This window comes from Phalacrocorax carbo, chromosome 12, assembly GCF_963921805.1.
Source record: "Phalacrocorax carbo chromosome 12, bPhaCar2.1, whole genome shotgun sequence".
In the NCBI taxonomy this organism is placed as follows: domain Eukaryota; kingdom Metazoa; phylum Chordata; class Aves; order Suliformes; family Phalacrocoracidae; genus Phalacrocorax; species Phalacrocorax carbo.
Window position 1 is genome coordinate 9,610,906 of NC_087524.1, and position 22,357 is coordinate 9,633,262.

General features: G+C 46.2%; 1 protein-coding gene across 2 annotated transcripts in view; it reads right to left on the reverse strand.

Annotated features, from left to right (window-relative positions):
- The window catches only part of SH3PXD2A (SH3 and PX domains 2A), a 270,198-nt gene that overhangs the window by 217,695 nt on the left and 30,146 nt on the right, over positions 1-22,357 (reverse strand). For both annotated transcript variants that reach the window (XM_064464085.1, XM_064464087.1), the window contains exon 2: positions 6,875-6,955. In XM_064464085.1, coding sequence (XP_064320155.1) covers positions 6,875-6,955 — 81 coding nt within the window. The remainder of the gene's footprint in view (positions 1-6,874; positions 6,956-22,357) is intronic.

Consider the following 22,357-nt stretch of genomic DNA (forward strand, 5'->3'; position numbering starts at 1 on the left):
AGAAAGGATGTACCATTTCTCCCCAAGGAGTCGGCACTGACCTTTGGGAACAGACATGTTGACAGAGCCACCTTCAGATTTCCTCTGAATTTTCCCAGGCGTGTTTCAGTTTCAATCCTGCTCTTAAGGAAACTGTTTTCAAACTAAACCCTACATCCCAATTGCTGGAGTAACTCCATCCCCACAGCCTCGTGACTATCAGGGATGGCCTTGAAGCCAGTTCCTGCGTCTGAACCTTGTGGGCCAGGTGTAGAGCCAGGACCCTGGTCTGGACAATGATTTCATAGCAGCTCCCAATGTCTACAGCAGGGCCAGGATGCTGATGCCCAGCATCCCACACTGAGGGAACAGGAGCAGGAGAAATGTAATCCTTGCAACCCAGACCACCCTGGCCAAGTCCAGCACAGCCCAGGGCAGAGGGAGGCACATGCTTTGACTGCAGAGTCCAGATACCCTGCTGTGAACACAGCCCAGCTGGAGCAACACCAGTAAGTAAAATCTTCCCTTGCTCTCCCTTTGCCTTATCTTTCACTGCGTACTCACATCACAGCTTGATGCAACAACCCTCTGCCATGCTGTTCCTCCCCACCTCCTTCCCTGCCTTATTTGACCCCACCTTCTTCTCCAGCTTTCCTGCCTGTTTCCGTACGCACCCTCAGATGAACATATATAGCCCAACAGAAACACTCCCTGAGCTTGTCAGAGGCTGGGAATCTCCTTAATGCAAACCTCCCACACTGCGGGAGGGGCAAGCTGCATCACGCGCAGAGCCACATCAACAGCCCTCCTTCCCTTCCCACAATGCCAGGAGCTACGCATGGGGTGGCACCTATAAAAAAAGAACATAACTCATTGCAGAGCGACCCTGCTGCTGTGGATGGCTGAGCAGACCAGGTGGTGACTCTACTCATTCTGCTAAAAAGGCCTGGTGGGTTGTATTAGGAGTTAGCAGGAGTTAGCATTTGCAAACGTGGGAGCACGCTCACCCCATTGCATTCTTGCCTATACTCTTCACTGCTGATAAATTTAGCACGTGCTTGAGCTTGTCTATTCACTGCTCCTGCAGAGCTAAAAGCATGAATGTTACAACCTGAAATATTGTAGCTCCTACAAAAACAGTCATTACTGAGTTAGACTGCACTGGACCACCAGATTTAGGGACTGTAGGTCCCCACTTGGGCAGTTAACCCAAACTAACTAATGGAGTGAATATATGCAATTCCATCAGAGTCCTGTCAGGCACCTACCCCACAAGCACCCTGCACTGATTCCCCCTTTGCCCTGCCCCAGAAGGCCCGTACCCTGAAGCCACTAGGGCCTGTTTTGAATCACAGTGACCCAGTGAAATGCAGGATGCTCAGGCCTGTGGCAGAGTTACAACCACCTAAGTGGAAATGGGAGTGGATGTTACAATATTTGATACAGCTTGGGGTAACAGAGAAAGGGATGTTTGTACAGAAGAGCACGTAACGGAAGAATGATCAATAGCAGCAGCGTTCAGATGAACTCCAGTCTGAGTAAGAAAAACAGGGATACAGACTGCAATTACTGGTTTTTTTTTATAGTACAACTTTTGTTTAATGTCCTCTTCAATGCTCAGTTACTCCATTATAGCACTATAAACAATCAGGATGACCCTAGTAATAACAAACCAAACTCTTGATGTTTTGTCATCAGCCTGGAAACAACTTGCATCTCCTTCCACCCCCCTAATAAAATTCTTGATATTCTTTATTTTTTTAATGTTCTAATTGGCTGCTAGTGAGTTCCTCTTTCTGCACCACTTTGAAGAAAACTTGCTTGGATCAGCAGACTGCATCAAGCAGATAATTTTTTTGCTAACTGATACACAAAGTGAATGCTTGAACAGAGCCTTGTTTATTTGTCTTTTCAAAATTGTGACATTTCAGATGTCTCCTTGCAGCCAAAACGTCTGTGTGGGTCATTGTGCAGAGAGACAGCGATCTGCCTACCTAACATTCCTGCCGCGGCTCCGGCAAGGATGTCGTTCGCCTCTCACACAGCCAGAAACACAACGTGGGCTTACGGCATGTGCTAAAGCCAGCTGCTGTGTTTTGCCTTGGAGAAAGCTGCATTTTGCTGTTGTGAGAAAGAATCTTCTGCACACAGAGACCCAGCCATCCTCATGGCAGCAATGGAGAGGCCAGTATCTGAACATAGGGTTTGGTCCCTCTGCCAAGGCTCTGGTCCTGTTCATACTCTGACTCCAGGAACTGAGCAAGACAGGCATGAAAATCAGACCAGAACATTTATATTTGCTGGATGAAAGGCAAAAGATGAGTCGCTGGTGATTCAAGCTAAGACACCAGGCACTGAAGCACGGTCACATTTTCCCTATTCGCTTTGATGGGGAGAGGGTTTCTCAGCAGCAAGGGGCAGCACCCAACTGGGGTCATAACACCTATAAAAAGGCCAAGGTGGTACTGAGCACTTGGCCGGGTGAGATGGGGAGTGTGGTAAGAGTCACCCTTCATGCTTGCCAACTACAAATGCTGCTGTTGCTTTCCAGCCCAGCACGGCAATTGGGAGGGTGAGCTGGCTCCATCCCCATACTTCTCCATCTTATGCTTTGGGTAATGATATATGCACACACTTTACTGCAAACCCCCCATCCTGCTAACAACCTCCAAAAGCACTTTCCACCAAGAAAAACAGGAGCCTTATATCTGCAGATGTCTTCTACTGCACAGCAGAAATGCCAGGAGTTATCCCTGCTATCCCAATAAAACAGTATCCTTTCTCAGCATCTTTGGCACAATAGGAGTACTGCCAACTTAAACTACCAACTTAGGAGTGGATTCTGCTACTACCACCAACAAATCCATCAGTGATGGTGGGAGACCTCAGACGATATCCAGGGAAACTGCCTGAATATGCAACCAGCCTGCCGCGAGGTCCAGCCCTGGCAACAGGCGATATTTGTGTTGCCATCTCTCCCAGTGATGGGCACCTCACGCTCCCCTCTTCTATAGTGCAGGCAAGAGCCAAGCACCCAGCTGCAGAGTGCATGAGAAAGCAGCACTTTAAATATTACAGTTGGAGGTGGCTTTGACCCCACATGGTGCTCAGGTGCAAATGCCTCCCCAGGGTGAAAGACAACAGATAATTGGACTTGACAAGCAATTTATAGTAATGCTTTCATCTCTGCAAAGTTAATTCAATACTTTCAATCCTATTTACTGAAACAATGGCACCCACATGTATTCTGCTGCCATCATTTGACCCACGCTCAGCAGCAGATGTGACTTGGTTGCACAATTAAATGATGCAGCAACACCCGCATTTAATTTAAGCCCATATTTATAGTTCTCTAGCCCTCACAGAAGCAGCACAGGGCTGACACTTGGCTTGTTGCCTTGCATTCTGTTTTCTGTACTTCTCACACCTTCGTGGGGCAAACTCCAGCTTCAAAATACCATATGCCCAGTCTCGCTGCCCTATTACTCATCTTGAAAACAATGTGACTCCTAGTTCAAGCATATGCGCTGCTGAAATACAACCACCAAACACTTTTGGGACTTGAATCCTTGGGACAGAGCGGCCTCTTACTGCTTGCAGTGCCTGGGAGGATTTGCTAGGAAGTGTTCAAAAGCCCAGTATCTAGTAATGCAAAGCCTCTCAAAAAACACTGAACCACTTCCCACAGAGACAGCCATTTGGGGAAGGGTAGGCTCTCTAATTTTAAAGGAACATGAAATTGCAGTAGTGAAATTAATTGTCTGTATTCCTCCTTCCTTGGCCCTGGGCAGCCCCCAGGGTTTTCCCCTGCATCCTATCCAGTGTCACTCTCAACACCAGGCATTGCAGCCCTAATTAAGTCATTACAAGTCAGCCCTTCTTCCTTCACTTCCAGTCAGGAGCAAACAAGACACATGCAGGTTTAGGAAGCCCTGAAGTGCAGCTCTGTTGTGGACACGAGCGAAGCTGGCAGAGACCTGCAGGCTCCAGCTGTTTTGGACATGAGTGATGCCCGCAAATCAGCTGAACTTTACTTGCTGAGCATTTGCCAGATTTTCTGCTGGAAGGGCCACATGGGAGAAGAAGGACTATTACCAAAGTCAATTGACTATGCTAAGGCCACATTACTATGCATGGCATCAGGTTGCAAAACCCATGTCCAACCACTGCTAGGCCAGAAGTTCAAGCTTCCATCAAAAATCCAGAAGTCACAGGTCATCTCTTTATCTGGAACAAAGTAAGTGGGATCTAAGGAGACTACCTTGATCCTCAAAAAGCAGATGGCACTCCTGACACGTGCCACATGATCCACGACAAAGAGCCAGGTTCAGCCCCTCAGGGGTTTGGGGAATGTAAGCTGGGACCCCATGTTGCTCTTCAACTTTCATCATGAGAGGCTCTCTCTGGGCTTTCCATTGGAAACATGGTTCATCCATTCAGGAAATCTTAACATGACTGGGAATCACTGTCTGCAAGGCAAGATGCAGCGCAGCCTAGAGCTCCATTACAGGCCAGTCAGGGTTCAGACAGCAAACATGGGGAATCTTCCACTGCTAAACCCTGAAAGAGCTGCTTTACAATACCAGGAGGATTTTCCTGTAAATGCTAAGGTCTCCCTGTCGCAGTTGCCTGGAGCTAGAAACACTAGAAGCAGGTCCACCAGGTGCAAGTAGCCATCAACCAAGCACTGAGCCTGAGCAATTGCAAGCAGCTGGAAAAGGGGCTGCAGAGCTTCCACATGAAGCTTTCCATGCCTGCTTATTCACGTGCTGTGGTAACACAGCATTTGCCGTTGAGCAAGAACCACTGCACACGAACACACAAATTTCTCAAAATGCAAAGGGTTCCCAAAGTGCCCTAACATTTAATTTGCTTTCACAACTCCCTTTGCAGGCTTCTTTAGAGTTGTAAATACAAGTTGCAACTCAAGACCCAAAGTCCATTTTACTTGCCCCACCTCAAAGATGCTCTGGCAGCATCAAGAGCCCAGAAAAAAAATTAATAGCAAAAAAAGAATCACCTCTGGGAGCCTAAAAGCACCTTATGGCAAGCCTAAGCACACAGGGCCTTGTCCCCACCTTACAGCTGGGAAACTGCAGCACACATCACCACAGTGACATACTTACAAAGACACAACAAGACCATGGAGACCCCAGGTGAAGACCTCAGTTTCAGTAACTGTGTGCCTCATGCTTGAAGAGCCAAAGAGGCCGTTGCAGAGGGCTGTCACTGCTCACACAGCAGTGGCCCTGACAGAGATCCCTGGGAGGGAAAAGGGTTAAAGAAGGGAATTTTGTTACTTTCTTGTCGTATTTTCTCGTGGGGGGAGAAGCGTTGTGCAAGCAGTTTTCCACTGGCGCTAGGCCCCCTTACACTTATCAATGGGACCTTTCAGGACTCACTCCCCGATTGAGAGATCATTTCCTGTCCAACACACTAACCCCATTGATAACTCCACGCTTGATGGGAACTTTTCAAACCTACCAGGAAAGGCCAGGAGACCCAAAAGAACATATACATGAAAACAGAAGTGGGGCAAAAAGAAAAAGGAGAGAAAGAAACAGTTTTGGCCACAATCCGCCTGCTGACAACAAATGGTTGTGATTACGGAGCTGTGCATCTTTAGCAGGTACATCCAACGGAGAAGCTGCTGACATACTCTTCACAGCAGTGGGACTGGCAGGCCTGGTGCTTCAGACCAGTAAGAACTCGAGAGAGGCACAAGAGGAAGCTTAAGAACATCACTCTTCTGTCTTCAAGCCACACAGCAAACACAGAAATCAGGCCTGGCCACAGAAATGGTTCCGTTTTCCACCAGAAAAGCCAGGAGGCCACAACCATATAGCTTGCAAAACAGGCAAGCTTCAGACGTCCAAGTACCAGAAGTGACATGTGAAGGGGGAACAATGATGAAACTAGGGCTTTTCAAGATATCTCAGATCAGGTACCAAAGGGAGGAACCCTTTTTTCCCCAATTTATCATGGCAAAAAGGCTCAATGTTATTTCCTAGGACAGAGCCCATCAGTTGTGTGCACCCTTAACGCTAGCTGCGAGGACTCACTCGATAGTCTAACCACAGCCCAGGTCCAACCACAAGCTTCAGTCCAAAACTGACATTCCCCCCATAGTTCAGGAGTCTGTCAAACCACAGCTTTTGTTTTCACCCCAGCCAATTATGGTTTTGCTTCCTACAAAGGTGCAATGATATAAAGTATCAATGGGTGTGGATTATTGCTAAGTAGGTCACTAGCCAGAAAGCTCTCCCTACCCACACAGGTGCCTGGGAGCAGTCCCGGAAATGAAGTAGCTGATGGCCATAGTGAAACTTTGTAATTTGGACTCTTCCTGTTTCCTGGCTTCAGATTTTGGTCAGCAGCTACCCAGCAAGAAAGCTTTTGATTAAATCTAAATACGCAAGCACAGAATACAGCAAGGGAGCTGTATAAAGCAGCAGAGCCAGGACATCGGCTGGCTGGGTAGATGATTAGGAGAAGGATCTGGAAGGTTTCCACTACCATCTCCATTACTGAACTGCTGCAGGAGTGCGCAAAAGGTCTGTTGTTTTCAGCGATTTGGATATGTAGTTTCTGGGGGCCCAAAATGTAGCTCTCTCTGTTCTAAGTGCATCTGAAGTATTTAAAATTAGATCCCCCCTTCAATAGGAACCATTCAAGAAAATGTCAGCTTTAAATGTCTTTACAGTGCAAATTATTCACTGTGAGCACACCACCCACTTATACCCTACAAGGACAGAGTCTGAAAAGTTTCAAGATCATGACATGTAACAGACCAAAGAAGCACAAAGCCTTATTTAAAGGCACTATTAACCCAGCTGGAAATATGAACAGAAGTGTGAGCAGAAATAATATTTTACATTAGACAAGACAGACTTACCTGCAGGTCAAAGAATTTGCTGTATCTCCGGTAGATAATCTGGGAAGTCAGGTCAGACCATGTTACATTGATGATATAGACCTGTTCAGGGAAAAGAAAATAAAAGTTGAGGTATGCTCTGAAGCACAGGATACCTCCAAAGGCTGAATAGTCGGTATGATTAAGTTCTGCATCTCACTGGTGCTCCTGGTCACAATGGGGTATATAACCTTGGGTGCAGGACTAGACCAAATTAAAACCATTGCCCTGTTGCACACTTTAGCAGAGGTCTCAGCAGAGCACACGGTGTTCTCCCATCCATTCCCATCACTAGCTTCCACTGATTTTGCTGACCCTGGGACAAAAGCTTTAAATGAGTTGACAGCACATTTTCTGCTCCCTGGTAGCACACCCTGCCCTCTACCTCCGCCTGTTTGGAGGGTCCCAGCGCACGTTGCAGGCCAGTCAGGAGAGCTATTTTACTCCTGAAGTAACAGCCCATCATGGGCTGCTGATCTCCAACTCCATGCTCCAGATTTTCCTTGTATATGGAGGTGTGACCATGGCCCCTCCCAGGCAAGACTTGGCTCTAGTTCAACAAGGAAATTCAAAGGCAACTCAGCTCCAGGAGGCTTGTGGGATTACAGCCATACAGCACAACTGCTTTCACACACCTGTACACGCATGACAACAGCTCAACCCTATAGCATGCAGCCCTTGCTGAGTCACATCCACTCAGCACCTCTGGCGCCTATTAGACTGATTCGAAGGTGACAAAGCAGGTCAGTGAGAGTGACACTGTTTTCTTACATTGGTAGAAACAGAAACACAAGCCCAGAACAAGCCCAGGATTTCCCTTGTCCATCTCTAGGCCCAAAAAATCATCTTACAGAAACACTGTTTTGCCAGAAGCTGTGATAAAAAATACGCTTCGCATGTACATGCACACACATACATACACATATATATATGTAAAACACACAAATGTTTCCTTCTGACCCCAGCACTTCCAAGGCCAATAAAAAAAAAAGGAAAAAAAAAAAAAGCCCTGATAAGCTCTCATGCACTGCTCTTCAGGCCAAATGCTGGTGCTGCTACCTTGATGACAGACACACAAAACTTCAGCAAACCCAGGATGGAGCCATCAAAGGTAACTACTGAGGGTGCCTACGCAACACCAATGTAATGGAAATCACAGCTACACCAGCTCCTGGGTCTTTAAAGCAATTTCCAGGTTTCACAAAGGGAATGAGATAAGGATCTGGCAGAGGAAACAGGAAAGCATCCCTCCTCCCTCAGCCCCAGCCCTGCAGCAGGAGCTCTTTCTTTTGCCATGGATACAGACACGGAGAGCTTCATCTCCAGCGATGGGGGATGGACAAGCATTACCTCCTTCTCCCCCAGAACACTAGCCATCTTCCACGGTGTTGATGCAGGGTAATTGCTTCTAAGCTTTTAACATAAGAACCCCTGGAGGAATGTTCCTGGAAATCATGGAAGTCCTGTAGCCTCACTTTCCTCTCTGCTTGTTACGATCACCAAAAGCCCCCAAGGCAGTTTGCTCCCTGTCTCATGCAGCCCAGCTTCATGGTATTTGAGAACTGGACACGCTGAGTACAGACTGTTAAGGAGATCTGGGGACCTTCACAGAGCACTGAGGGTAAGGACTAAGAGCCTTAATTTGATTCAGTTACCATATCAAACCTATTTGCTGCTCCCACTAGAGCAGAGACCATCGAGGCTGGCAAAGGAAAGACTGCCCAGGGCTGAGAGCATGACTTTCAGCGAACCCAGCTTATTTCTCTGCTGCATCTCATATTTCTCCTGGAAAACCAAGCCATGCATTCTCCCTTCTGCACTACCCATATACACAAGGGTGACACCACCACTGCCCTACTTCATGAAGGGGAGATAAGACGGTGTAACATGAAGATTTCAGGTCCACTTTAAAGATCTTAACTGCGCAGACAAGCCAGAGGAGTGAGAGTCTGGGAAGGAAGCTGCTGTTGCCAATTTTCAGGCCAGCCACACTACACTGAAGAATATTTTTCCATGTGTTTGTTGTGGAAAAAAAAAAGTTTGTAGCTTCACTCTGAACTAATTCACAACACAAATATTTCTACTCGTTCTCTATCCAACAGCTACTTTCAGATGGAAAACCCATTCAATTAAAAACAGATTATGACAGATGGGAGCTGACTGAGATCCAAAAGAAACTTCAGATACTGTAATTCTGGCCCTGGGTTCTCACAAAGGGGACAAGACAGGCATAGGAGAAACATACTGTACACAAAAAGAAAAATTATATTTTTTTCTTTAATTATGCATAATTTCTCCAGAAGCTAGAAACAAAATACATACGTCACAGACATCCAGTCTTTTTTAATATCATGGCACATCAGGCTTCCCCATGCTACTTTTCAAAACCCACAAAAACTGTGTGTCCCATAAATTTGTAACAGCCTAGAAGTCTGGTTAATTGAGACAGTCTGGACAGGATTTAATCCTGCTTTAAGAGTCCAGCATCGTTCAGTGGTGCAGCAAGTGACACAACACCTCCATCACGTGAGAGGGAGCAGAGCTGGGTGTGAAGGGCTATTCTGGGCAAGAGGTTGGATGTGTTTGGTGCAGGGAGCAGCTGTAGGAGCAGGACCCCACTGCACGGTGCAGATACAGCCCCAGCTCTGAAATCCAGGCTCTGCAGGAATGAAGCTGCCACTGACTTCAGTCAAGCCAGGATTTTGCTGCACTTAAAACAGCAATTAAATTTTTTTGAGCCTTAGGTCTCTTCAAGCTAAGCAACTGAAGAATCGGGCAGCACACAGACGCACTGACTTCTATTTCATGGGAAGATCATAGCAGAAGCAAGAAAAGCCTTAAATCATAACCCAGAGCTCTGAAGTGAGAAATGAATGGGCCCAAAATCTGCTTGGTGGGACACAGGTGCAAAATCTTGCTTGTTTGCATAAATCAAATTGCTTCTTGAGAGCCGCCGTTTAAAATAATGGGGAATAATGGTTTGCTTGAAAGAGATCTGTAAAATACCAGATTTTAAAAGCAAGGTCTAGAGGTTTCAAAAGCCTTAGATATCACATTTCTCTCCCTCAGAGATCAGAGTTTGGTGATTATTCACTTCTGCTGCCTTAGTCAGACCCATAACCTCTTCATGAGCAGCAAACATTACATCAGCTTACCTCGTCATTTTTTTCCTCCAATCTTAAAATGGGTCGCTGTGAAAGCAATCAATGATATCCCAGGGGAGAATGAGAAAAGCAGTCCTGGGGGAGCCCGAGGTCACGCAAACGCAATGGGACAAGGAGGCAGCAGGAAATATCAGATAAATAGAGACCATCCCACGCTTGAAGGCCCAGCAGGCCCAGCATCGCTCTTGTGAGCTGCCTGCAGAGCTGAGGGAGGACTTTCTGTGGCATCCGACAGCTCCCCAAAACTGAGCCATGTGAGCACAGAGCTGGCCCTGCCCATGGGAGAGTCCAAGGTCCTCAAGCATGCTGCTTCTTGATCGAAGAAAAAAAAATAATATCAAACCATCTTACATGTCTCGGAGCAAGCTCTTCTGTGTAAGTACAGTGTTTTCCTACAGTCCCTACATGCACAGAACTAAACTTTAATCAGGATTGCAAATTCTGAATTACTACAATTCTTAATTACTTAAGGTAGAAAGACCTGCTTTACATATCTGCCATGTTTATGACCTTAAGTCAAAATGCAGCTGCAAATGCTTCACCTTAAGAATCCTTAACAAAATTAAAAAAGTCCTTTGTAATAAATAATTGAAGCACAAATGACAAGCAATTTACTGCACAATCTCTGGATGCTCCAGCCACTAAGAATGTTCAATTTTTAATTTCACAAATCCAGTCTTTTTTTAGTCTACTATGTATTTTAAAATAAATGCTTCTTCAGAGAAACAAGAAGTGAGCCTGTACAAACTGGAGAATATTAATTGGGAACTGAGCTTGATAAGCTGCTCTTAACATTCATGTTGCATGAAAGAAGGTGCAGGACATCAGGGGGATTTTATCAGCTGCTAATTATTGTTTAATTCTAGCTCTGGGAAACTTCCATTTTACCCACCACAGAGCAGAAAATTTATTGCAAACTGAAGTCATTGCTCTCCCTTTACTGCCTACACCAAGCAAAGAGCAGAGATGACTTCCTACTACAAAAAGCATTCACTCAAATGTCACTGGGCATGGCTTTAACATTGAATGTCTTGTTTTGAATGGAAAATATCCAGTTCCAGCTGGCACAAAACCCAGAGGTGAAGAATTCAGGTTACTCTCATGTGATTGATTTTTTTTCAATTGGCTTTTTAAAGGCTAATGCTTTGCTTTCTACAGCCAGATGAGCTGAAGTAGAAGATAAATGCCTGAAATGAGCAGTCTGATGAGACCAAGATAAGACCATCCACAAATACACGAGCTATTGGCAAAGACAAGATTGCAGAGCAGAGACTAAAAATATGCCTGCACCCGTAGGAAAGGGTGCTGTTAACCTTTAATAAGAAATTACAGTAAATACCAGCTATTAAGAAAGTTTTATGAATGCAAAAACACATGCTATGGTGTGATTTGTATGCAGATATAGCTTCTTCAAAGTCTCATATTGAAGTGCTGGATGTTTGTCCTCCAGTGATTCATGACTCAGTTGGACTAGCCACTCCTTTTCCCTCATATTCAGATGCTATCACTGCCTGTGAGTTAGAAACTTTCCACCAGCACAGCTCAGCATGTGAATGGTCCCTGGTCTGCTTCTGCACAAAATCAGCTTGACTCGTGCAAGGCTTGCAGCAATTTCAGCTGGTTCATGTAGCTGGTAGAGCTTACGTTAGAACAGCTCAAATCTCAGCAGCCCTCCACAAAGTCAACGTGCATCCGTGCTCTAAATTACAGGAGTACAGGCACTGCACCAACTTACTGTTTGTGTAACCATTTTAATGTCTAAGACGTTCTGACGAGCAAAAATCAGTGCTGGCCCAGACCCAGATTTGGAATGATAAGAGCCTAGAGGCAGCACTTTCAGTACACACAAGGTCAAAGCAGCAAAGCTGCTCACCTTCCAGAAGCAGCGTGGTTGACGTTAGGTACCTTCTTTAAGGTGTCGGCACCAGTAGCCAGGGTTTCCACAGGGTGAGGGCCCCAGAATCCTCAATTCCTGCCCTATACAAGATCCAGCATGGCAGCAGAATAAAATGGCCCAGGAATAAGCACAGAGAATACAACCGCTCCTCCTGCACACATCACCTGTGCCTTCCCTTGACTTGGATTGCATCCAGACTTTTGGAAAATTCATATTTGACTCTGGATCCAGTGAGTGCAGCACAGGCTCCTTGCCCAGCTCACCAGCATTGAAAAGGCCCTGAAAAGCTCTGAGACCTGGGAAATTCCCACAGAGATGAAGTCAGAGCCTCAGCCCCGAGCCTATGGTGAGTCCACCACCAGTGCCATGCAATGATGTCACCTTTCAGCACGACTGTCTCCGAGGAACCACAGCTCAGCCAGGGTATGGCCAAGGAAGGGCTATTTTCAAACCCAGTCCGGAGCTGTTCTCACCCCAGGAATTTGAAGAGTGAGCTGAGAAACAGAGATGAGGCTTGGAAGAAACATGAAGCCCAAGCATCCCCAAAAGGGAGAGCTTCTCGCAGGGTGGTTGCTGGCGTGGCAGGGTGCCTTAGAGCAGTCCCAAGCGCAGGGGCTGATGCAGGCTGCACACAGGTGCAGGCTGTCTGGCTTTTTCATGAAGCAGATGTGGTTTCACAGACATCCCTCTACTGGCTCACATTTCCATTACCAAAGGGGGAAATGTAACTGAGAAAAAGCTAAAACAACCCACGGGTCTCATGGACAAATGCTGCAAGCACCCAGGTTTCGGAAGCAAAGCAGAGGGAGGGAAAAATTGGACAGGCCCAGCATTTGCCAATTCTCATCTGTGAGCAGCCACCACACAGGCAATTTGAGCAGGACACAGCAGTTCCAGTTTGCATCACAATTTGCAAGCTAATTTACAGCCTAATTAAATGGGGGAGGGCGGGGGAGAAGGGATAGGAGAGCTTTCCTTCCTTCACTTTTCTTTTGTGGATCTTGTTTCAGCTCTGAACAGCAACACAAGAGGATTAATGCTGGATTAACGCTGCTTCTCTTTTCAGCCATATCACATAAAATCTGTTCTGTGTACAAGAAAAATAAACTCATTTCTATCTCTGAATCCAGCCATACTCTGAGGCTCACGCTGGGTCCTTTCCAGTTTAGAAAACCGCACCACTGCTGCATCCTACATGGGTGCAGACCTTTCTCCTGGTGGAGAATTTACCAGGGTGAAATCTATTTCTCTTTGTTAAATCCTGGTACTTAAACACAAATGAGAATAGCAAACAACTGTCTTGAGACAGCCAGCAGTCGTCCCTGGGAACACAGGAAGAGGAGCTCATTTGAGTACGGAGGCACCCGGCTAGATGCTGTTGCTGGTTTCCTAGCTTCGGGAGTATGGACCAGACAAGTAACAGGACTGTGTCTAAACGACGAATCCAGCTCATTCTGTTTACGTGGGCTGAGTAAGACGATACTTTGCCTCCCATATTTTTCTCATACACTGATAAGGTTTCAAAGTCTGTGGTTCAAGTTTCTATTTAGCCTCATCTTTACCCCTAGAGTTTTTTGGCATCTGCCAACTTGGGTTTTTAAGCACTGACTTCAGGCCTTCACAGCACCTTGCTGCTAAGAAGATGCTAACAAGTCCCACGCAATCACAGCAATAAGCCAAAAGTGGAAAAAAATCTCCCCATTGTATTTCTTTGCATCATCAGCTGCATGGCCATGAGAGGTATAAAACGGTAAAAAGTGGAATTTGCACCCATAATCTGTGACAATAACTTGACCAGAGTGTTGCAGAACTGGAACAGCTGGGAGCCCTTGCAGCTCGGTTACAAACTGCCTCTGAGCCTCTTGCCAGGCTTGTTTGGTTACTTCATTTAACTTCATTTTTAGGGGTGTGTGAGCAGAATATGATGTGTCTAATTCTTCCAGACTTGTACTATCTGTGTTGCATTAGCAGGGCTTTGTTTGTTTTTTAACTGAAATCCTGGGTCGCATCAAAGCGCTGTCAAGGCTCCTATCTTATCTCCAACATATCCAACAACTGGAGCTTATGGAAAGAGAATAAGAAACAGGACTAGTGAAGACCGGTTGCTTCCCTGCTACCACCTCCCAGCTTTGGGAAGCAGAATAGCAGCTTCTCCGCAAGGAATGAGCAGACAAGGGAAGCAGATGATATCCACCCATAAGATTTACAAATGTGCATGAGGGAGACAGCATCTCTGCAGAGTACAATGTGGACTCCTATTCTGTTTCCAATCTGTTTCTACCCACCTGCATTTACTTTCCATGTGTGGTGGAACTATTTGTGAAGCAGAATAACCACAGGACTGAGTTTCTGCTATTTAAGAGTTGACAGACTATTAGAAAACACAACATCTAAGCCTGCGGAGCATTAGAATAGCAGAGTGACAAATGTAAAATGGAAATAAGAACACACAGGCTCTCTGTGAAACCTGGCTCCCTCATGGTCTTCCCAAATGCCCCACCTGGGTCTGAAAGAGTCTGTCTGTGGCAAGCAAATTAAAATAATCCAGCTGTACTTGAAGGAAAAAAGTTTTCAGCTTATTGCCTCTTAAATCTGGATCCCACCTGAATTATAAACTACTTTAACTCAGTGCTTGTGTCTTTCTCCCCAGCAGGTGGTTGGTGTTTCATGAGGACCCCAAAATATGAAAATGTCCTGGTAAAAGAAGAGAAGCTCCTTTCAAAAAAGGAGAGAGAACTGGGAAAAGCAAAAATCAACAGGCAAAATAGACCCTCTCATATCTGAATTTCAAGTCCTTCAAGTAAGTTTCCCTGAAAGATTTTAAATTCAAAAATTTTATCAATTTCACTAAATTGGTTTTAGAAACTGATTTGCAGTTGAAGTTGTTCTGAAAAGAGTCTGGCTCAATGTAGAAGTCCTCAGTGCCAGTGCTGGATGTGGAAGTGAGGTAGAGGTCCCTCTAGACAGTGACTTCTCATCTGTTACAGCCATTGTGTCAGCTGTACAGTAAAGGATAGATAGATGCAAAGGGCACATGGCGCTTTAAAAAATTACTTTCAAAAATGAAGATCATTTCATTCTCTCCACAGGAACAGATTTTTAAAATTGAATCAAAACTGGCTTCATCCTGCTTCCACTGAAATTAATTTTAATAAGCACTGAGACCAGCTATGAGTTCCTTTAAAAACCCTCCTTAGTGTATAACACATTCTTCTACCTTCAGCTATGAGAGATCACTCTGCTGTCAGGCTGGTGCTGCCACCATTCAGATGAGGGCAATGTCTGAGAAATAAATGCAGCCCTGGTCCCAGTGGGTATAATCTGCATCTGGTTTTGACTGCCATTACATGGAGGACAATGCAAAGAGTTTCATTCCCTTCATGGTGCTTAAGCAAACCTCACATGAAAGCGTGACTGCTAAAATATCAGAAGGATGCTTCTAAATCAGAAAGACTCAAGAAAGAAGCAGCTGAACTGATTCTGGCACAAGAATTGACTTGGGGGATGTTCAAATAGGATGAGTAGAGCTCTGCTCACATCTAAGGCAAAGGGATTTTGGTCGAGTGCCCTGGGGCCAGGGACACAGTTCTCATTTGACCAAGCTATTCCTAACAAGAACCTGTTTGCTACTGTGTTAAATGCATCAAGACTGACAAGACAGAAAAAATATGACCTGGAAATTGCTGTTTTCCAGTTAACACCAAATCTCGCACATCTTACAGAGTTATTTATGCCTGTGGGAGATCTCTCCAAAAACCTACCTTTCTGCTCTGATAATAAGGGCCCATCTACATTGTACCAACAGGGTTGTACTGATGTGTTTTCCCAGCTACGGAACATGTATACGGTGCAGAGAGCACACACAGCCTGTGGCCACATGACAAAGCAGCACACCATATTGCTGACCCTGTTTCATGTACGGGCACAGGGCAAATTATTGCACACTGTGGGTGTGTAGCGTAGCTTACACAAATGACAAAAACTACCTGCACAGTCAGCCTCACAATTGTAAAGATGCATTGCTAAAACCCATCCTCCCTTTTGGCTTCTCGTGTTCAGGATTCCAGCTCTGCACCAACACTTGCATGCAGTTTATATTAGCATGCAAATCTTCCAGCTTTGATTTGTAACCTTACACGTGACCCCCAGATGCAATGCTGGAAAAGCAAAACAAGGGCCTGGGAAAAGGAGCAAAACTCCTCCAGGCCCTTCCAGAACAATGACAAAGCTCTGGGACATTCTTAGTCCAAATAATGGAAATCCTCCTGGGATTTTGCCATAAAATAGTGGGATTATTTTTTTTCTTCTCATTTTGAGTAGAGGGAAACAAAAAGTTCGTGTAAACCAAGAGACCCTCAGATTCACAAAGCCAGACCTGAGGGATACAGTACTGTGAGTGTGATCTACAATCCCTGACAAAAAAACAACTCTGAAACACTCTTCTAATCTCTATATAGTTTGTGCAACTACATTTTTCATGCACAACTGAAGGATAAAACTTGAGGCGAAATCAACCAGCAAAGCATCATAGAACTACCAGCATAACATGCAGACAGATGACTGCTTGCATTTTAATCACAAAATGCTAGAAGAGTAACTGAAAAATGGACCTATCCTCAAAACAAACACCATTCAACAAACAGGCAATGCATACAGATCTTTGATTATACTGCATGACCATACATATGTAAAACTGAATGTACTTGCTCTCTACAGGACAATCCTGACAATGCAAAACCAACTCTTGGAAAGAAGGGAACAAATTTCCACAACCCCAGGAAGATGCAATGCTTAAGTCACTGGGAAAAATGTCTTTCATTACAGTGACCTTTGAGTTCAGGCTTAGGAGAAATCCAATCTAATTCTTGTGGGGAGAAGAGTGAAAGAACAAAATTATTTTATGCCCTGGCCTTGCAAAGATCACCCGAATTTCACTGTGAAATGCCAAAAAGGAGACAAATGTGGAGAGTCTTCCTTATTCCCCTCAGTGCCGCTGGCCAAGGCAGGAAAACTGATGTAAGAGTCCTGCATGGGACAGACTCCCCCCTGTCATGGCACAGCACTGAATTAAACACAAAATTACCTTCTTCCTGTGGAACTTCAGGGTTTTCAGGAAGATACTCTGCCAAATCCTCGCACCCTCAATCACTGCCTCTTTGCTAAGTTGAACTATTGTCTCTGGCCTTTCCTTCCCTCCTACTCTTCTCACAATCATCCTCCTTTTCCCTCCTTTTCCCACGCTTGGCTTCCTGCCTTCCCACCTTCCCACTTGCAGGAACACCCTACCCACCCCAGACGTGCAGGACTATCACAGACAGTGTAAACCCATCCCTCTCCAACTCTGCAATTTGCAGCCTGGGCCACACACAGGCAGAGACACACACAGCTGTCCTCACCCATTTCCAGATTGCATTTATTTGGCACCCTGGGCTGCAGGTTCTGCAGATGGGCGAGCTTTGCTCTGCCTTGCTGGGACACGTGGATACAGAGGATACTCTTTTTCAGCCTGGTGCAATACTGTGCTTTGGGCATTCCTGCTTAAAACATTGCTCCCCCTTTAAAACCTGCAAATATAAGGACCCTACAGTAAGAAAATACATTTTCTTGTGCTGGGCACAGGGATAGCTTCTGGATGGAACAATCACACTGTCTAACTTTGTGTCCCCAGCTGAGGAGCTGGGAGATGAGTCTCCAGACGGTACTGCAGCCAGGGGAAAGAAGTCTCTAAGTTTTGCTCCTGACCTGCGCTGCCCACTGAAGCAGCCTGCTTCTCCCCAGGCTGCACAGAGGGTGCAAAGGAGATGGGCCCCTAAAAGGATGGAAAAGTTGGGCACGCAGCTGTCATCAGTAATTGTAACTCTACTGCCAAAGGACACGATCACAAAATCAACCCCCGAGCCTGGCTCCTGTGCTGGTACAAGCCATTGCCATAGCTCCCTGCTGTAAGCCTGAACCCCTTTGGTGCTGGGGAGAAGAACATCCCCAGGGATTTTCAATCACCCTGGGCTGGGCTTTGTCAACTCGCACAGCCTCCTGCCCCCAGCAAATTCCACATCTCTTCTGGAGACATACACTGCTGTTTGGTAATGCACTTTCTGTCAGAGCTGTCAGGGGTGGCAGTGATGGCGACCACACTAATTCCTTCTCGTTTACCTATCACAACCCAGCCACAAGCCACACATACCCCAAGAGTTACTCATTTTTGGAAGGAGAGTATGCGGCTGCAAGTCAGCATATGTCACCCTAGAAATAAGCCTTTTAGGGCCATGCCTATATTATATGTTCCATCAAAACCAGTGATAAAAGACGAATCAGCAAAATAACTGTATGTGTTTACATTTCTGTTAAATTCAGGGTTTACAGCACCTTGGAACAATAAACAAACCTCTTCCTTTCAGTCCCCAAGTCTGAATATTCTCCCGCTCTTAGTCACTTAAAGGGAATTACTAATGTTCCACAGAGAGAAGCTCTGTTAAACCTGCTCAAGTGACCACCCAAAGCCCAGCAAAATTACTGTCTGTAACAGCACGCTTCCAAGAACTAATACAGCTGCACTCAGCACAATCAGCATCTGGAGACAGCAGGAATGCTAGGCAGGATTTTAGGAAAAAGTCCTAGTTTATGCATCCCAAAGTCAGGATCTCAAACTGGTCAAAGCTACTCATTTCAGATCCCTCTCTAGGTACACAGCTAGGGTAGACATCGTCTCCAAGGTCTTCTCCTCAGCCTGCAAGAGGATCTTACGCTAGACAGACATCTAACGTCTACAAGGCTGAAGTTAAGGTAGATGTACAGTAAGGAAATGTGTACATGGTGCAGAGATGCCCAAATTGATGCTGACCTGTGTCTCCTCCATGATGCAATGCCACCAGTCCATGGTGTTCCACAAAGCAGCTTCACTGGGTCAGCCTCACTCACTGAAGAGACCCACGTCTTTGCAGGGCATGTCACCTCTAGCACAGCACCTTTTGGATGCGGGTGCTCTGCTTGATGGGGCTTCTGAACACCATACGTCTCTGTCACAGCCACTGGGTCTAACTCCTAGTGATACAATGCTTCCAAGTGCCAGACCCTTTTAAAAAATTAGGGTTTGACTCCAATCCTCATTCAGAGGATTCAAAGTTTTTACCCTGGGTCCCCAGAGCAATTTTCAATTCCAATTTATGAAGTGCTAACACAGGAAAGAGCTGGAGGCACCACTATAATTTACCATTAAGCAGATATGCAAAGATAATAATCCTGACAGCAGGCCAGGCCTGACTGCCAGCACACCAATGGCCGGCACAGGCACAGCATGGATCAAAGCCAGCTCCTGTGTTCAGTGACCTCATACAGGCAGTAACTTGTGCTCATGGAGCCTGGGAAGAAGACAGGCATTTTTTTTTAAGAGATGATTCCTCTTTGTCTTGGCTCGGCTGCCGCCTTCAGAGCGGCGCTCTTGACGTGCAGTTAGCTGCTTTGCCAACAGACCCCAGGCACAGGCATGTGATGAGGCTGATGGGTGGAACAGTCAGTTTGGCCAAAGGGCACAGAAATGTTCTGCCACCCCACAGGTTCCTGAGACACAAACAAACAAGCAACAACTTTTGTCCCACCGAAAGGCAGCAAATGGGTTACTCCATTCCCAAAGTGAGCTGCAGGATGTATGCATCTCTTGCCAAGCATTTCGTTAATAATGATCCAATTTGAAAATCCTTTCCCGAATCAGTTACTCTTATAGAACAGATTTGAAGAAGAGGATTAGATAAAAGACAGATATACTCAACCGCTTCTTGACCCATTTCAGTCTTCAAACCTTACTTGCTGCTTCCAGGCACCAGCCCTTCCTGCCCCAAATGTTTCCAGCAGGTTAATGGAGCAGGGCAGACAACTTCTAAAGTACCTAATGCTTTTTTGCTAGGACTAGGGATCTGCTTACAGGTAAAGATACACCAAAGTCGGCTTGGATTAGGGAGATGCAAGGTCTGCCCTGAACAGCCACAACTTTGGCTGCCAAATGGAAAGATGAAATGAAAAGCAGCAGAGGAAGAGCCAAGCCTTGCAGCCATCTCCGCTCGAGGGCTGAGCTGGCCAGGGGGCAAGCTGAGCAGAAATCATTCACAGTATACGTGCAGGGCATGAAGCAGTCGGCTGAACACCACAAAATGCATGAGGTGTGAATTACAGCATCATAACTCACACCCTGAAGTGTCTTATTGCAAAACGGCTCAGGGCACAGCTAGGATTATTTTTCAGTGTTGTAATTCCCCTGTCTCTTTTCTCTTCCCCGCAATCGCCCTTTGAGTATAGATACATCCAAAGAGGATCAAATCTCACCCTCCTCAGCCCTGTGAAACATGAGCAAAACTAGCAGGGCTAGGCCCACTGTGCCTTTTCTTAAGGCTTCAATAACATTAAATTAATACTCTTCAAATATAAACCGCTTGTTCCCTTGGAACAATATGAAGACAGATGTAAAATCACCCAATTCACAGATCAGTGCTATCAGCAGGCTCTGGTAAGAGCCAGAGCATCCCATGGCCTAGCAGGGTGCCTCCCTTTCCACCCACCTCCATGCACCCCTCTGTGCCAGGAGCAGATGGGCTGCCATGCAAATCAAGGCGAGGTGCAAAGGAAGGTCTTCGTGGTTGAGCTCCACAATCTCCATAGGCCCAACTCTGCAGCCCACTGACGTGAGCTGCCTCTCTACTGGGAGGCCCCAGGTGAAAATAAACCCTTGCCCACACACCACCAGATGCAGACTGAAATGAGAGGGGCTGCCCTCAGGAATGCCACTAGGCCACTTGCTCCAGGATTTGCCCTGGTCTGTCTCAGATAGACATGGACATCCTGGACGTCCACCGGGCACAGTGATGGGGTGGGTCATTGCTCTGGACACCAGTGGGATAGCTTCCAAGGTTTAAAGAAAAAAAGAAATCTGGGGCAGGGATCTGCTCCCAGGTCAACCAAATCCCACTGGAGGCAGCAAGCAGGGAGGAAGTCTCCTACAAGACACACCAAACCTTGTCTGACACAGCCACCATGGCTGCTTTCATTTGAGAGAAGACACAAAGTCAGACAAAATGAAGACAGGAGCTCTCCAGATGAGAAAGCCACAGGCTCGGGTGCCAAAGACACACCATTAGGCTCCCACAGTCTCTCCTCTCTGTTAACCATCCAAATTGCTCGAGGGTAAGCAAAGGAGGCCAGTTGGAGAACTGACTAGTAGTTTCAGTGGAGGATAACCACAAGCACTGAGACATAGCTGACCACAAGGAAAAACCACTACCCCCATCAGCATTCTCCAAGAGCGTCTCAGCAAGCCCAGGACCGCCCTGGATGAGATAGGCAAATGAGAAACCTGGGCCTGCACGCCTGGGACACACACTGTCTGTGTGCCAGAGAAGGTGATTTCTGCTTCTCCAAGCTGCCTGTGAGGCTTCTCTGCCAGCAACACAAAGACAGCCCAAAAGTTCCTCATGGCTTATAAACACAGAGGGAAGCCTCTCACCTGATGGTGAGATGGTGCCCTGATGTTTCCAGTTCTTCATGGTCACAAAAAAGATCTCCCCAGCAACCATCCTTTTTCTAAACACTGAGATGAATGTTTTGATTTGGTCCTGTGGACAAATGTCATCTCCTCAGGAGAGCAAGTCTTCCTGGAAAGCATAGGGCAGAGACTGAATGGTCTGCAGAGATCACAACAGTAATCCCTTGGAGGCTCAGCCTGCCAAGGCACTGAAGGACATGCTACACTTCAAAAAAGGGCCTAAATTCCAGAGATTTCAATGGGATTTAAGCCTATGCTTAACTCTTGCTGACTCACAGCCTGTGACCTTCAAGGTCTTCCTCTTTGCCGCTTTGTCCAAAGAAGTGACATATTACAGCCCCTGCATTTGTACAACTGTTGATTTGCGGTCTCTCTTGAAAATCGTAACTCTCGGTGACTATCATCCTTCCACCACAGTTCTGGGCTTTCCCAAAAACAGGCCCATGCAGTTGGTCTACAACCCTGACTGAGGATAATGACGCTCTTCCAGCCTTGCACAGATGAACAGAAGCCCTCCAGCACAACCTCTGTCCAACACCAGCACACATGAATTGCTCCAATACCCTCATTTCACACGTCAGTTACGTCCTGCCAACTTTCAGCCAGAGATGAGTGAATCCTCTCCAGATTGGCTCACTTCTTTCCACAGCTGCAGCAGTCTACACACATTTCCAACCCTTGTTAAACCACCCTAGCTGTGAATTCCACATTGCCAGTCATGCATCCTGGGGATGGCTCTGAAGCAGCCCCTCCATGGTGGCAAGAAAACCAGGTCATGATTACAGTCACTCAGCAGCCAGGACTCCTTGGAGTGGCTGCCAGGTGGCTTCGGTCTGTCAACTGCACTGCCTCTTAACTTGCAACCACAAAGAGCC